At 39.3% G+C, this 16,567-nt stretch overlaps 2 protein-coding genes across 2 annotated transcripts in view; one reads left to right on the top strand and one right to left on the bottom strand.

Annotated features, from left to right (window-relative positions):
• The window catches only part of LOC306842964 (uncharacterized protein), a 405,022-nt gene that overhangs the window by 352,402 nt on the left and 36,053 nt on the right, over positions 1 to 16,567 (top strand). The gene's annotated exons all lie outside the window — the stretch shown is intronic.
• On the bottom strand, positions 2,099 to 5,208 carry LOC306842814 (uncharacterized protein). Its single transcript, XM_079373901.1, has 3 exons — positions 2,906 to 5,208; positions 2,742 to 2,794; positions 2,099 to 2,624 (listed from the first exon to the last, which is right to left on the bottom strand). The coding sequence occupies exons 1-3, from the start codon at positions 2,986 to 2,988 to the stop codon at positions 2,302 to 2,304; spliced, it is 459 nt and encodes a 152-aa protein (XP_079230027.1). The 5' UTR covers positions 2,989 to 5,208; the 3' UTR covers positions 2,099 to 2,301.

Below are 16,567 nucleotides of genomic sequence, written 5' to 3' on the forward strand. Positions count from 1 at the left end.
ATTATTTCTGAACATATAGACCCTTTTTCTGTTAGTAAACATTGTGACGTTTTTTTGTGGGCGGAGCTTAGCTGGAGGCAGAAAGATTCCCCTGATCGCTTTACTAGCGGTAGTTGTCAAGTTTTGTTAGTTTGTTTTTAAACAATGACAGGTCAAAATCCGAGTTTACTTGACTATGTTAGGTCACTCACTGCCCAGGACCGTGAATGTTATTTCAAAAAATTAACTTTAACGGACGGGACCAGATTGCCCGACCCATACACGCTCACTCAATGGATGGCAGATCTGACAGGATTACCTCAGGTTGAGTGGCCTGACATCTACACCTATCTGATAGAAAAACCGAGCGTGTATAGTAGAGAAAAACTGAAGGCATATAAATCATTAGACGCCTATAACTATGTGCTGAATGGGCACGTACAGGACTTAATACAAATATTTAAGTGACGAGTTTTGTGTAGTTAAATCTGAAGTCCTGCCCAGCCAGCGCCAGGGGCAGAAGACAACAATGTACCAGGCTTGGGTCATTGTAAACAGAAGAAACGACTACATCTTGACGGTGAACTTCACTTGCATGGCTGGGTAAGTAGCTAATATCATATTTGAAAGCTCCGAAACCACAATAACACACTTTTGTTAACAGTTATGTTAGGTATGTTGTTGTGTTAGCTGTGCTATGAGATGAACAAGTTATCACTTGAATTTTTCATCTGACATCACAGTTTAGGGTCTTGTTGCAGCCATGCAACCGCAATACTATTTAAGGTGGAGCTGTATGTTAGGATGGGGAGGACAGAGCAGCCAGCAAGCACATCAGGAGAATGCCTCTGGAAAAAGACGAAGAGAGAGGTCAAACCAGCAAGAGTTAGGGAGATCAACTTCCAAAGGCCTAAAAGACAGTTGACAGCATCAGTTCCAGCCAAAGTCAGGAGGTTCAGTAGCAGTGCTAGAGGCATGTACCAGAGTAGATCAGGCTTAGTTGCTTCACTGCACAGTAAATACTATTACTTTAAGTACAGTAACTAAATTTTATTATATATTTTACTAATAATAGTTACATACTTAAAAATAAGGTTTTGAATGCAGGTTGTTATTTGTAGTGTAGTATTTTCAGTGTGTTATTTTACTCAAGTAAAGGATCTGAACACTTCTACCACTGCTGAGCACTACTATAAACCGAATGCTCTACTCCCAATTAAAACACGCATGATCATTTGCTGTATATTCATAAGATGCCAATCATCTAAAAGAATGTTAAATATTGTTTTATGTCATCCTCTAGAACTCACAGATGGAGACATCGAAGAACTGTATTTGATTGCCCCTGACGCTGCTGTTCTTACCAGCATTGAAAACAGTGACACTGACACAGCATCTGAGTCTGAACTAGAGCATTCTTCAGAGTTTCCAGAGCCACTCACAGCCTTGTACGACCCCACGCTCAAACAGCAGACACACGTGGACATCAGAGAGAAATGTGAGGAAGCCTATCTGAACATGAAAAGAAACATCCACCCTGACCAGTGTGAGCGACTTGAGGCCACCACAAAACTGCAGGCAAAGTCCCAAGACTGGCACACTCACAGGGCAGGCAGGATTACCAGCACAACATTTTATAGTGCATGTAAAGGTGGCCAGCTGCACACTACCACCTTGGACAAAATCATGCGCTACCATGACACCAACGTACAGGTTACAGCAGTTTTATGGGGAAGAGAGGAGGAGGAAATTGTTAGGAAGTGCTACTCCAAAGAGGTCAACGAAACCCATCAAAATGTAAAGATTAGTCTCTGTGGTTTTGTGATACAACCTGATGAACCACACCTCGGCGCATCTCCAGACAGGAAAGTTGTGTGTTCCTGCTGTGGTGAAGGAATGATGTGCAAACACTTCTTTCATTATAGTTGTGCACAAGTCAAGAGAAAGCCAAAGAACTGGCACTGCAGTCGCTGTAGATGAGTACACCTGACTCTCCTGGGACTTAACATTTCACCATGAAGATGTATATATGTTTCTATTTCAGTAAGTAATAAGAAGTGCTTGTACAGTTTAATTTTAAAGATATTGTCTAGAAATAAAAATTCCAGACACTGCAAATACATTTTTGAAGTTTCTGTATTTGATTATTCTAGTCACAGTTAATCACACAATAATGTATATACAATGTATGTGAGCGGAGTAAAAAGAATATACATCGTCAGATACACACATGCACACAGACATTATTTCACATACGACACACTCTTTCATTTCTGGGCACGACAGATTTACACAAATTGGTAAGAGCACCACACACAATCACTATGTCATCCAAGAGGCTAACTTGGGAAACTGGAATAACAGAACATTTTTGACATTAACCAACTGAAGAGGACTGAAGTTAGACCAGTGAGAAACAAAGTGTGCAGCATTGTTTTTGATTGTGGGAAATGAAAAGCGTGATTGCTGAAGCTCCTCTTTGAGTCTTTCATTCTCCTCTTGGAGTTGGTAAAAGTCTTTTCTCAAGTTAACATATTCAGTGTTGAGTTGGTCATACTTCTCACTGAGACCGCTGTATGCTGCTTGAGGGACCACAGGCTCAGCTTCTTCCACTGGTTCCTCTGGTGTCATTGGATCATCATCAGCTGGAAGACAATTGTGAAAGACAAGACAAAGACAAGCTTTTAATAATTCATAATAACAATGAACAAAATGACAAAAAACATTATACAATGCATAAAACATCATTTGAATGTTCTTACCATGGCAAGGAGCCTCTTGCTCCACTGTTAGTCTTTCCCTTTTCCTTTCCAGCCTTAGAAAGGTAGGACAAAACAGAGATTTTAGTTGAAGAACGAATTACACATCAATTAAAGCCTACGGTATCACTCACTTAGCCACATTTAGAAAACTGTATTTAACCTACCTTTCCAGTTTTTCCACAAGCCTGTCACTCTGCCATTTATAAGAAAACACAGAGGGGACGAAGTCCGGGCTGTCTTTATCCATAGAAGCCTCTCCTACAAAATAATAAAATGTAATTGAAGCTAATGTCAGTGTAGCTTACTACCTTACTCGCGAGCTATCATTTTGGTTGGCTATTACAGTTGCAAACGTTAGAAAATGCAAATACCTGACACATAACATGGGTCTGTTCACTGCTACTACTCCCCTTCTACAACTGCACTTTCTGGCAGCTGTAGACAGGGAGATGAGCTGACACAAACTGTTTGCATTGTTTAGTCTCCGGTCGTTAGCTAATGTTACCTGTTAGCTAACTGTTACATGAGAAATCACTTGTTCCCCAATTTCTGATTAGGTGGGCATGTATAATAAATATGTAGACACGTAACCAAACCTTAAGTCATAGCAGCAAAAAACAATAGTTTCATTAAGCTTAACTTACCTGATATGAAGTGTGCGCTGCAAACGCGAGCATTTTTGATTATTGCTTCTGTCCAGTCCGCTCGTTTTATCGCATTTAACCACAGCTGTCGTCGTTTTTTTTCTCTGGCAGTGGCAGCAGGTATGCGATAAAACTTCAAATTGGAGCCTGTACTCCGTCTATTTTGGCACCCAACAACACAACAAGATGACATTTGAGTTCCTCGTGTAGCCGACTCCCTTTGTTTTGCCTCCAGCTAGCGCTGTGACGTAATCGTGACGTCTGCACAAAAAGGGTCTATAATATGCATAAGAAAAGTTTGTACAAGATGTAGTTGTAGTTCATGCATCTTTTCTGCAAAGATATTTAGTGATTTGTTTAACATCTACATCATGATGACAACTTCATGTGTGTGGTGCACTTAGAATAGAATTTTCTTTAACTAGAGGGGTAATAAAAAAAAATTGCTTGAATCATATAGTAGTTATATTTTCAAGTTGAGTAGTTAAAATTGTACAAAATCGAGAATTGGTCAAATATTCTATGAAAATCAATTTTAAATTTTTATTATTATTTGTTTTTTTTTGCCATATCGTCCAGCCTAGAAACAAATAAAAAAAAAACTTCCAATTAAAAATTTCTTAAATTTTTCAATCTTTAATTGTCTGTTCTCTAACTGAACTAAATTATTTTTAATTCTACTATTAAAAATGGCGTCAGCTGGGGATCACGTGACCCTTCGACGGCGATGCAAGCTTGAGTCTTTCTCTCTGCTCACTTTGCCATATTTTGCATGATCCTGTCAGAAAAATTTTAACCACTCTGCATTGGACCTGTCATGAGTGCTAAGGCAGACAAAGGGGATCGGAAAAGAGAGATTGAGCAATCGCCAATGAAGAAAAAATTCAGAGATTCCGCCATCTCCAGAGAAGACCTCGACGATGCTATTGCTAGCCGCATCGAACTAGCATTTAAGGAGCAGCAAAACACGTTGAATTCGGTTGTGAATTTGGCAGTAAGAGAGGCGATGGACTCTGTGCTGATTCCAGCATTACGCGAACTGCGTGAAAACATACAAGCGACCAACATGTCTGTTAAAGAGCTAAGAGAGGAGTTTGAGACCATAACTACCGCGGCGAAGCAGACGCGTGACCGCGTAGATTCTGTTCAAGCAGCTGCACGTGAGGATAGGAGGACAGTCACGGGCTTAAGAAATCAGCTGGAGCGACTCACCGAGAAGGTGACGGATATGGAGGACAGGTGCAGGAGGAACAACGTACGACTGGTGGGGCTGCCAGAGGGGGCTGAGGGATCTGACGCGGCTGGTTTCCTCAGAGTTAATATTTCTAAGTGGATTCCTTCCTTGAAGGGCCATGACATTGAGATCGACCGGGCACATCGCGTGTATGACGGATGGAGGGGCTCCGATCGGCCGCGCACTCTCATCTTCCGTGTACTGAGATGGCATGACAGATCAGATATCCTGAAGGGTGCTCGAAAGGCTTATCCGGTGAAATGCGCACAGAACAATGTCACACTGCTATTTTTTCCTGACTTTAGTCCAGCTACAGTGATCAGGAGAAAGGCATTTGGTCCGGTTTTGAAGAAGATGACAGCGCTTGGTCTCCAGCCCTTCCTCATCTATCCGGCCATAATCAAGCTACGGCACAAGGGGGAACAGAAAAGCTTCGATTCCCCTCAGAAAGCGGAGGATTTTATTAGCTCCCTGTCCCAGCAGAAGACGTATGCCGCGGCTCTGCACGGGGGAACGGCGGTCGCTGTTTCTCCAGCCCGGCGGGAGGAGCTTGATGGTCGGGATGAACATGGTCCCAGCTGCTCAGGAGCTGATGATGGCAGAATGGACATGGACGCTGACTAAACTTGGTTTTTGCTTTTTTCTTCTCTCCCCTCTACTACTGAGATATTGTTCCTATATATCCGGTACAACGATCTCATTGCTGGCAAGACTGACACCCCTTTTTTCTTTTTTGGAGGGGACTAATGGAGAGTTGGTTTAAATTTAATTTTAATTATATTTTTTTTGGCAGTACGAGCATTTTGGGAGACATGTCCTGCGTTGGAGTGGATCGGTCACGAACCATCACTATTTTTTGTTGCTCAGTCAGACCTATGTTCTCGGTAATGTGCGGTCTGAGTTGTTCCGTGTTTAAGGTTGTTGGTTGTTCATGTTTTTATGTGTTTTTTACTTTTTACAACAGACATTTATACTTGTATTTATTTTACCTTATTTCTAAAGGGATTTTTCATCTAGGAGGTTTGGTATCTAAAATACACATCAACGTTTACACGCTATATATTCAATGCATACTCTAAATATTTTATCACTAAATGTGAATGGGTTAAATTCCGCTGTTAAACGAACTCGTGTGTTAGAATATTTACATCGTAAATCTATTTCCTGTGCCCTAATTCAAGAGACACATTTAAAGCAATCCGACGTGGCACGTTTCCAGAATAAGTATTATAAATTAGCAGCTTTTTCCTGCGCTCAAAATAAAACTAAGGGGGTGCTTATTCTTGTTAACCGGAAGTTAAATTTAACAATTGAACACCTTGGTAGTGATGAGAAGGGTAGATTTGTTTTTATCCGATGCAAAATATATAATAATAGGTTAGCCTTGGTCTCTATTTATGGGCCGAATGAGACAGACAGTGCTTTCCTTTCACAGATTTCCAAAACTCTGCTTGAGCAGATTGATTGCCCTCTAGTGGTGGGTGGGGATTTTAATGCTGTCATAAATCCTGCTTTAGATAAATCTCAATCTGATACAACAGCCAATCCATCCTCTAAATTACTGAATAAATTTATCACTGAGCTTAACGTAATCGATCTTTGGAGAATTCAGAATACTAAATCTAAGGACTTCACTTTTTTCTCTAATAGACACAAGACTTTCTCTAGGATAGACTACATATTTCTTAGCCCATCTTTAATTTCGTCTGATTCCTCCATCTCTATATTACCAATTTTATTATCTGATCAATCTGCTGTGCTGTGCAGTGTTCCTCTTTCCGATGTTAAAGCCAAGTCCCCTAGATGGCGCTTTAACATATCATTATTAAGTAATCAGACTTTCATTACTTCTTTAAAAGAATATATTAAGGAGTTTCTGGAAATTAATATGCCCTCTGGTGTGGATCCTCAAAAACTGTGGGAGACGACTAAGTGCGCTATACGAGGTTTCTGTATATCTTTCTCTTCTACTCTTGCCAAAGCGAAAACCCGCAAGTTTACACAATTAGAAAATAAAATCCAATCACTACAACATTTTACGGAGCAGCAGGCTACACAGTTGTCCTCTTTAAAAGAAGAATACGATTTGCTTTCACAATCAAAGGCGGAATTTATTTTACATAGGACTAGGCAAAAATATTATTTTGAATCGGAGAGACCTAGTCATTTATTGGCTCTTAGGTTGAGAGAATGCGAGTCTAAGGCATATATTAGCGCAATAAAATCATCAGATGATCAGGTCACCACAAACCCTGTGGCAATTAATGAAATATTTAAAGGTTTCTACACAAATCTATATAAAGCCGAAACAGATTTTGATGAATCAATCTGTAAGCAGTATTTAGATAAATTGGAACTGCCTCGGATCTCACAGATGGATAAAGAATCTTTGGAGGCCCCATTAAGTTTGGAGGAACTCCATGTCTCTTTCCTGTGGGGAAGTCGTGGCCTAATGGTTAGAGAGTCGGACTCATAATCGAAAGGTTGCGGGTTCGAGTCCCCGGCCGGCAGGGATTGTAGGTGGGGGGAGTGAATGTCCAGCGCTCTCTCCACCCTCAATACCACGACTGAGGTGCCCTTGAGCAAGGCACCGAACCCCCAACTGCTCCCCGGGCGCTGCAGCATGGCTGCCCACTGCTCCGGGTGTGTGTTCACGGTGTGTGTGTGTGTGTGTGTGTGCATTTGTTCACTACTCACTGCTGTGTGTGTGCACTTGGATGGGTTAAACGCAGAGCACCAATTTCGAGTATGGGTCACCATACTCTTTACTTTTTTTTTTACTTTAAAAAGCCTTCAAAAGGGCAAATCGCCGGGCCTAGATGGTCTTATACAGGTCCTTCTCAAAAAATTAGCATATTGTGATAAAGTTCATTATTTTCTGTAATGTACTGATAAACATTGGACTTTCATATATTTTAGATTCATTACACACAACTGAAGTAGTTCAAGCCTTTTATTGTTTTAATATTGATGATTTTGGCATACAGCTCATGAAAACCCAAAAGTCCTATCTCAAAAAATTAGCATATCATGGAAAGGTTCTCTAAACGAGCTATTAACCTAATCATCTGAATCAACTAATTAACTCTAAACACCTGCAAAAGATTCCTGAGGCTTTTAAAAACTCCCAGCCTGGTTCATTACTCAAAACCGCAATCATGGGTAAGACTGCCGTCCAGAAGGCCATCATTGACACCCTCAAGCAAGAGGGTAAGACACAGAAAGAAATTTCTGAACGAATAGGCTGTTCCCAGAGTGCTGTATCAAGGCACCTCAGTGGGAAGTCTGTGGGAAGGAAAAAGTGTGGCAGAAAACGCAGCACAACGAGAAGAGGTTACCGGACCCTGAGGAAGATTGTGGAGAAGGACCGATTCCAGACCTTGGGGGACCTGCGGAAGCAGTGGACTGAGTCTGGAGTAGAAACATCCAGAGCCACCGTGTACAGGCGTGTGCAGGAAATGGGCTACAGGTGCCGCATTCCCCAGGTCAAGCCACTTTTGAACCAGAAACAGCGGCAGAAGCGCCTGACCTGGGCTACAAAGAAGCAGCACTGGACTGTTGCTCAGTGGTCCAAAGTACTTTTTTCGGATGAAAGCAAATTTTGCATGTCATTCGGAAATCAAGGTGCCAGAGTCTGGAGGAAGACTGGGGAGAGGGAAATGCCAAAATGCCTGAAGTCCAGTGTCAAGTACCCACAGTCAGTGATGGTCTGGGGTGCCATGTCAGCTGCTGGTGTTGGTCCACTGTGTTTTATCAAGGGCAGGGTCAATGCAGCTAGCTATCAGGAGATTTTGGAGCACTTCGTGCTTCCATCTGCTGAAAAGCTTTATGGAGATGAAGATTTCATTTTTCAGCACGACCTGGCACCTGCTCACAGTGCCAAAACCACTGGTAAATGGTTTACTGACCATGGTATTACTGTGCTCAATTGGCCTGCCAACTCTCCTGACCTGAACCCCATAGAGAATCTGTGGGATATTGTGAAGAGAAAGTTGAGAGACGCAAGACCCAACACTCTGGATGAGCTTAACGCCGCTATCGAAGCATCCTGGGCCTCCATAACACCTCAGCAGTGCCACAGGCTGATTGCCTCCATGCCACGCCGCATTGAAGCAGTCATTTCTGCAAAAGGATTCCCGACCAAGTATTGAGTGCATAAGTGAACATAATTATTTGAAGGTTGACTTTTTTTGTATTAAAAACACTTTTCTTTTATTGGTCGGAGGAAATATGCTAATTTTTTGAGATAGGAATTTTGGGTTTTCATGAGCTGTATGCCAAAATCATCAATATTAAAACAATAAACGGCTTGAATTACTTCAGTTGTGTGTAATGAATCTAAAATATATGAAAGTCTAATGTTTATCAGTACATTACAGAAAATAATGAACTTTATCACAATATGCTAATTTTTTGAGAAGGACCTGTATGACCTTATATGATATGATGGTCTAGATGGAATTATACTTAGAAATTTGGGATTTGGTAGGGACACTTATGCTTAATTCATTTAATTTTGCAATTGAACATGGGGTATTTCATAGAGATCAAAAAACATCACTGATTTCATTATTTCTTAAAAAAGGGAAAGATCCATTAGATTGTTCCAACTACAGACCAATTTCGCTTATCTCATGTGTTCTAAAAATTTATGCTAAAGTTTTTGCTTCTCGTATAGAGAAGGTAATTCATAGTGTGATCAAGGAGGACCAAACTGGTTTCATCAAGGGGCGCAATGCATCTGATAATATGCGTCGACTCCTTCATATTCTTGACTTTGCAGACTCCCACCCAACCCCTTGTGCAGTCTTTTCACTTGATGCAGAAAAAGCCTTTGACAGGCTAGAGTGGAATTATATGTGGGCAGTTTTGCAATGTTTCGGCTTCGGTGAACACTTCATTTCTATGATTAAGACATTATACCACTCACCTGCAGCATCAGTCATAACAGGTAATGTTATTTCCCCCCCATTCCCTTTACAGCGGGGAACGAGGCAGGGCTGTCCGCTTTCCCCCTTATTGTTTTGTCTATCTCTTGAACCCTTAGCACAAGCCATCAGGAAGTCTGAAGTATCGATTAAGATTCATGATCATAATCATAGTATTTCGTTATATGCTGATGATATTATTCTATATTTAGACCACTTTGATGTTTCAGTCCCTAATATAATTAAGGAATTTGATAATTTTAGTAGCTTATCAGGATATAAAATAAATTGGAGCAAATCTGCTTTAATGCCAATTAACAATATTAAAGTTAATTCTTCTATTCCCTCATTCATCCCTATTAAGGACTCTTTCACCTATCTGGGTGTTACCATATGTAGTGTAGAGAATATAAACCGACTACGCCACCTCCTTATTAAGGGCAGGAGGAGCCCTGCACACATCACAATACTTGATTCTGGGCAACAATGGAGTTTGTAAGAAATCACAATTTTATTGTCCAACACAGACCATCAAATGGTAAAACGTATCAATAATAAAATCCACAAAAGTAAGAAATAGCTCCCCTCAAGACTGCAAGAGGGTCGGGCCTGCTCTTATGAACCTCCTACCACCTGTAAGAGACAAAAGAAGAAAAACAAAAGAAAACCCACAGCATACACCGCAAATAAATAACCATTTCAGTGCCAACCTTCTAGTACACACCACACAGCAGTGCCACTCCACCCAAATCACCTACACCGAAGGAGGTTTAGTGTCGATGCAGGCCCGGCCCTGTACAAAGCCACTAAGCACTGTAACAAAAAAGGGAGAGCAGTACCACAGAAACAAAAAGCAAATAACACACTCAGTATAAAATATAAATCACGTTAATCATCAATATTGAATAAAAAGGACGCTACATCACAATATAAAACTTAACTAGACAAGAAACAGTGGCTGGTCTGCCCCTTTAACAAAGAAAACAGGCACGTTAATACACGTCAAGACAGCCCGCAATACAAAGCAACAAACAAACAAACATACTTTATCGAAAGTACAACTGCAACACAGTTACCCAATCTCAGCTCTCAATCCCCAAACATGACAGACAAAAGGTACTATAAAACAAGAGCACAAATATTAACCACATCAAATAAATTCTCATGTATTAATTGCATCAAACTCATAAGCAATCGTCCTCAAAGTGTATGCTGCATTTACCATTATTCAGCATTCCATCATGGCCGTCAGCCCATTGAAGGTACCGCAGCAATAAATGTTTGTCTGCCCCGCTTCCCAGACAGAGAATAAAACCCTCTTAAATAATCAGCCTAAAAGAAAAAGAGATCACCTAAAAATGGAATTGCGCCATCAAGGTACAGTTACTCAACGCAAACAAACCCACACAGCTAATAACATACCTATGTGAAAGGGTACAGAGGCTGCACGTCAAGCACAACAATCAAAACACGGCAAAATTGCAGACAACACCATCTGTTGTTGCAACAACCATTTATGTGGTCTTGATCATATGACTAGCCACCTGCACCTGAAACTAGTTACTGGTCAGTCTCCTCCCACACATATATAAAAACATTCATAAAATTGCCAGGGACAATTTTAATAATATTTTAGTTAAGGTCAAGAATGACATTCAAAGATGGAAGAATCTTAACGTTTCTCTCCAAGGAAGAATCTCCACTGTTAAGATGAATTTGCTACCTCGATTTAATTTTTTTTTCTCTATGCTACCGCTTTCTCCCCCTCCAGGTTACTTTAAGGAGATCAACTCCATAATTACGAAATTTATCTGGAATGATAAATGCCCCAGAATTAAACTTACCACATTACAACATCCTAATAGTGCAGGAGGACTGGCTGTACCAAATTTTGAACTGTATTATTGGTCGTTCCAGCTTAAGGCTCTTCATACTTGGGTTGATCCTCAATCTACAGTTTCTTGGAGAGTGATTGAAGCTGACAAGGTTAAACCAAATAGACTCCAGGACATTTTATTTACTGGCACAGGGAAAAAAGGGGATAATTATAAATTTGGTCCGGTTGTGGCCAACTCTATTAAAATCTGGAAAACGGTTGAACGTCGGATTGGAGGACCCTTCAAATTTTGTAATAGTACACCTTTATGGCACAATTTTAATTTTGTATGCGGAAATCGCCCATTTGTCCAACCCTCTTGGTCTTCTTTAGGTGTAAACACGTGCAGTGATATATATGATAACCAGGGCCTATGTTCATTTCAGACGTTAAGAACCAAATTTTGTCTTCCAGCATCTGCATATTTTGTCTTTCTTCAATTACGTTCCGCTCTCAAAGCGTATGGCGTTCCTTGGTCTTCTCCCGTTTCCTCTCATCCTATGCGGGACTAGATTGCACCATCTGCTGGTCGGCCATCTGCTTCCTTAATATATAATAAGATTCTTGATTGCATTATAAAACCTCTTTCTATTAAAACTATTTGGAATAGGGAATTATCTGACCTTAATTTATCTGTCGACTGGGAGAGGGTGTGGTCTAATCTCAGTTTAACATCTAAAAATCTGGCGCATCGTCTTATTCACTTCAAAATCATTCATAGAGCATACATATCTCCTTACAAAAGATTCAAAATGAAACTACAATCAAATTTCAACTGCCATATATGTAATACTACATCATCAGGTACTTTTCTGCATATGTTTTGGGAATGTCCTATCACTATTAGTCTATGGGCACATGTAAACCTGGTTTTATCATCCTTACTGCAAATTGATTGGTCAGTTAACCCAAGTTTGTGTCTTCTTAATGATGATTCTGGTCTTTGTATAAGTTCGATGCAAAAGAGAATGTTGTTTGCTGGCTTTACAGCTGCGGAGAAGACAATAATATGGGAAAACATATTGGATCCGTAGCCTCCTGCAAATAGTGTCTTGTGAATGTACAACAGCACGAATCAATGGAGCCAAGCCTTCTACCATTGATGCTTGGCAGTGCCTTCTCTTTGAAATACGTGACTGTATGGAGGAGTGACTTCTGTGGGTTTCTTTTTTCTGTCCTTCCTTTTCTCCCTCCTTTTGACTGGACTTTGAAATGTTGAGTATATGTCTGTTGTTTTATATTATTATTTAAATTTATTATATATATATATATATATATATATATATATATATATATATATATATATATATATATATATATATATATATATATATATATATATATATTGTTTTTTTATGTTGTGTTATGTATGAAAAATAAAAAATGTTGATGACAAAAAAAAAAAATGGCGTCAGTTTAATACCTGTAATACTGTCTATATCCCCCTATCCCCGGGGCCGGGGGATATATATATTGCACCTATATTATATGGCCTAAGGTAAACAGCAAACAAATGCATGCGCAGCCACACACAAACACACAGAGCTGAAGGTGTTTATATGCTACACAGCCTTGCTTGGGAGGGTTACATTGTACTATGGTTTCTTTAGGACAGGGGTCTCAAAACTTGGTCCTGGAGGGCTGGTGTCCTGCAGAATTCAGCTCCAACCCTTATCAAACACACCTGAAACAGCTAATCTAAGCATACTAAAAACGTTCAGGCAGGTGTTTTGAGGCAAGTTGGAGCTAAACTCTACAGGACACCGGCCCTCCAGGACTGAGTTTGGACACCATGCTTTAGAACAAGTAACAAGTTTGTAAGGTCCACCCATTTGGCCCAAAGAAGGTATCCAAATAGTGGATGAAGGGTTCCTGCGTGTTCGGTCTTTTCAATGTGCAAAGTTCTTCAATTTAAGTTAAACTCTAATCTGACTACATTTTATTATTTAATCTGACTACATTTTATTATGACCTCGTATTTAGCTTGAAATACAAATTGATTGCTTGTCTATTTCTAATTAGTATTCTTCTAATATTTGATTATTCTAGTTAACTCTTGACTTTATATTTACTCGTTCATTCGGTTGCTCATGTCTTTAACAAGGATGCAACGTAATCTACTAGAGTCAATAATTACAGAGTAAAACAGAATAAGGTCAAATGTAACAATTTATCATCAGTCAGGTAAATACTGTATGTATTATGTCAATTACACAGCAATTCAAAGAGATCAAATCATCAATACAAAACATAGAATTCTCAGAGATAAATCTACGAGTAAAGAATGCATACCTGACTTTATAGATATACATAGTGTGGAGCATTGAGACACCACACTACGGGCTTCTGGCTACAGAATTTGCCCCGATCCTTTTGCAACATTTCCTTAAGTACTTCAGACCAAGACCAATACCCCCGAGATGGAGACAGGAGCTAACAATTGTAATTTGCAATTTAATCAAGTCGAGTTAGCACCTTTTGGGACAGAAGGTAATTTGCATGAAAACCACTAGGAACTGACCCACCCTCTACAGTATGCAAAATATCTCTGAACTCTTAGGATCTGTATTACCTTTTAGTTTACTTCTTATAAGAATGAGACCATTGTACCAGTCGCCCTGAGACAATTCAAATAATACCAAACATGACTGTAAATATCACTTGCATTAATGCAGAACATTACATTCTACTTTTGACCATTCTGAGTGAGCTGAGTTAAGGGAAGGATGGGTGAGGGGAAGAAAGGGGATGAAAAGGAACTGATGCATATTTCAGAGAGGCGTTTTCCCACATTTTCTCTCAGTGGGATGTGGAGACAGATGTCTGTATGTTAATGCACTGTGTGTGTGTTGTCAATCTCAGAAGTTCAAAGTGTCTGAGGTTCTGTAATTCTTTCAAGTTCAAGAATGGGAACATGTTGATTTATTTTTTAGACTTATGTTGCTTGTTCTTTGTAATATTTTCAATTGGCAGCCCATAATGCAGGGGCGTAGATTACGCGGGGGACGTGTCCCCCCCACTTTTTATAAAAAGTCAATTCGTCCCCCGCACTTTTTCATTGGACAGTTGTGTTCTCGACATGTTGAGGTTTTAATGAAGCAATGTATATAAATGCAGAATGATTTAAAATTCAAAGAGACAAGATAATTTATACATGACGCTTACGTTTCCATGGCAATCAGTCACTCAGTTTGTGACGACACGACATGCCCAGGCTCGCGCCCGCGGTCCCGCATCATTCATTAGAGGTCGAGATGAGTTCAAAGCGGCAAGAAACACTTCACTCCTTTTTTACGAAGAAGTCAAGCAGTGTAAATTGGCATGTGGGATCCGAATAGTGTTGCACAATGTTGAGTGACTCTGCCTATTGCTCTTGTTGAATAATTAGCAAGTTTTGATGTTTATTATATGGAGGGAAAAAAAGCTGCCTGGACAAACATGCACTTATTTATTTTCAGTGTATTTTTCCGTAACTCTTTTGTAACGTCTTTTATTTTAACACGTATGTATGTTATCAGAACCCTTCAAATAAGAATAAAGATAATGTTGAACTGAGATTTTACAGCGTTTGCAGCATTGTGACACTCTGCCAATTCTACATGATGTATTTCAATCAAGTATGCAAGCACTGATCTGATACAGGACCGAGCTTTGTCATTATTGCACTAATTTGACGTTTTTATGTGTTGTCAAGAATGAACAAGAAACAGTCAGCCTAGGTTTGTTAGAGCAGAATTAGGACGACACACCGTGACAGGTGAGAAGAGTGGCTTTTAACACCTGGCTGTTTTTAAATTGTATAACGTCTATTAATACACAAGCCTTTGTAGGATTATATATGGACCAATCATAGAAAACACATAATTAGTCAAATATAGAAAAATAAAAAATAACATTAGTATGATGATCAACTTCTCAGCTATCATTTTTAACTACAGTAGGTAATTATTAGTTTGCATATTGGTTGTTTATTAGCACTTAAGCACATATTAATTCTGTTTTCTTCATGATCATATTCTGCATCTCATAATCCTAAACTTAACAAATACAACTACTACCTTACAAGATATTAATAAGCAGTAAATGAAGAGTTTATTGAAGTAAAAGTCATAGTTAATAGTGAATATGTGTTCCCCATTCTAAAGTGTTAAAAAATAATTTAGGATACAAATGATTGGTTATTGTCCAGCAGTGTACTTAATGTGTTATTTTCTTCTGTATGTCACTATTCCCTGTATGTACATGTTTCAAACACTACTTTATTTGCTGTAGACGGAGGCAGAAGTGAATTCACAGTTGAGAGTGAATGAGGCAGAAAGTTTCAGTGAGGCTTCAGAGGTAAAGATTATTTACAGCATTGTCTATGATAAGATATTTCTTTTAACATAGACTAATCAGACTAATGTATAATAGAACAGAGCAGAATAAAGGAGTATGTGAATGTGCAAGTATCCATTACTGTGCCATGTACTGTACATACAACACACACAAAATACAATTTGAAATATGTAAACAATAGTACCCTTATAAGGACATCTTTGTAACTTATACTCAAAAAGGTGCACATATAGAGTGCACCTTTTTGAGGGTAAATAAGGTACAAATATGTCCTTTTAAGGGTACTGTCCCAGTGACAAGCTGTTGTATTTCTTTCTTTATTTTTCTTTTTCCTATCTTTCTTTCCTTCTATTTTATAATCATATATAACAATATAATCATAAAGCATATTAAGCAAAAAGGTATGATTAAAAATAAAACCTGTCAATTAGACAAGAATGTGAAGATGTGAAAATGTGAAGTTGCACTTCAGCTTATGTGACTTTAGAGAAATTGCTAAACCTAAAGTAAATAAACTAGCCTAATTTGATCCTACAGTGTTGCTGCACATGCTTTTAGATCATTACAAATAATAATGCAAAATGATTATCTTAGAATAGAAGATATGCTGTCTCTCGTGTCACATAAATGATCAATAGTTAAGTATGTGGTTTTGAAGAAGATGCTTTTATTTTCTTTTTCTGTTTTGACTGTCTCATTTGGACTTGGACTTGACTTGGACTCAAACCTCTTGGACTTGACTTGGACTCGAACCTCTTTGGACTCGGTCTTGACTCGGACTCGATAGTCCTGGTCTTGGACTTGTC

Source organism: Barbus barbus (genome assembly GCF_936440315.1).
Source record: "Barbus barbus genome assembly, chromosome: 23".
NCBI classification, from domain to species: Eukaryota; Metazoa; Chordata; class Actinopteri; order Cypriniformes; family Cyprinidae; genus Barbus; species Barbus barbus.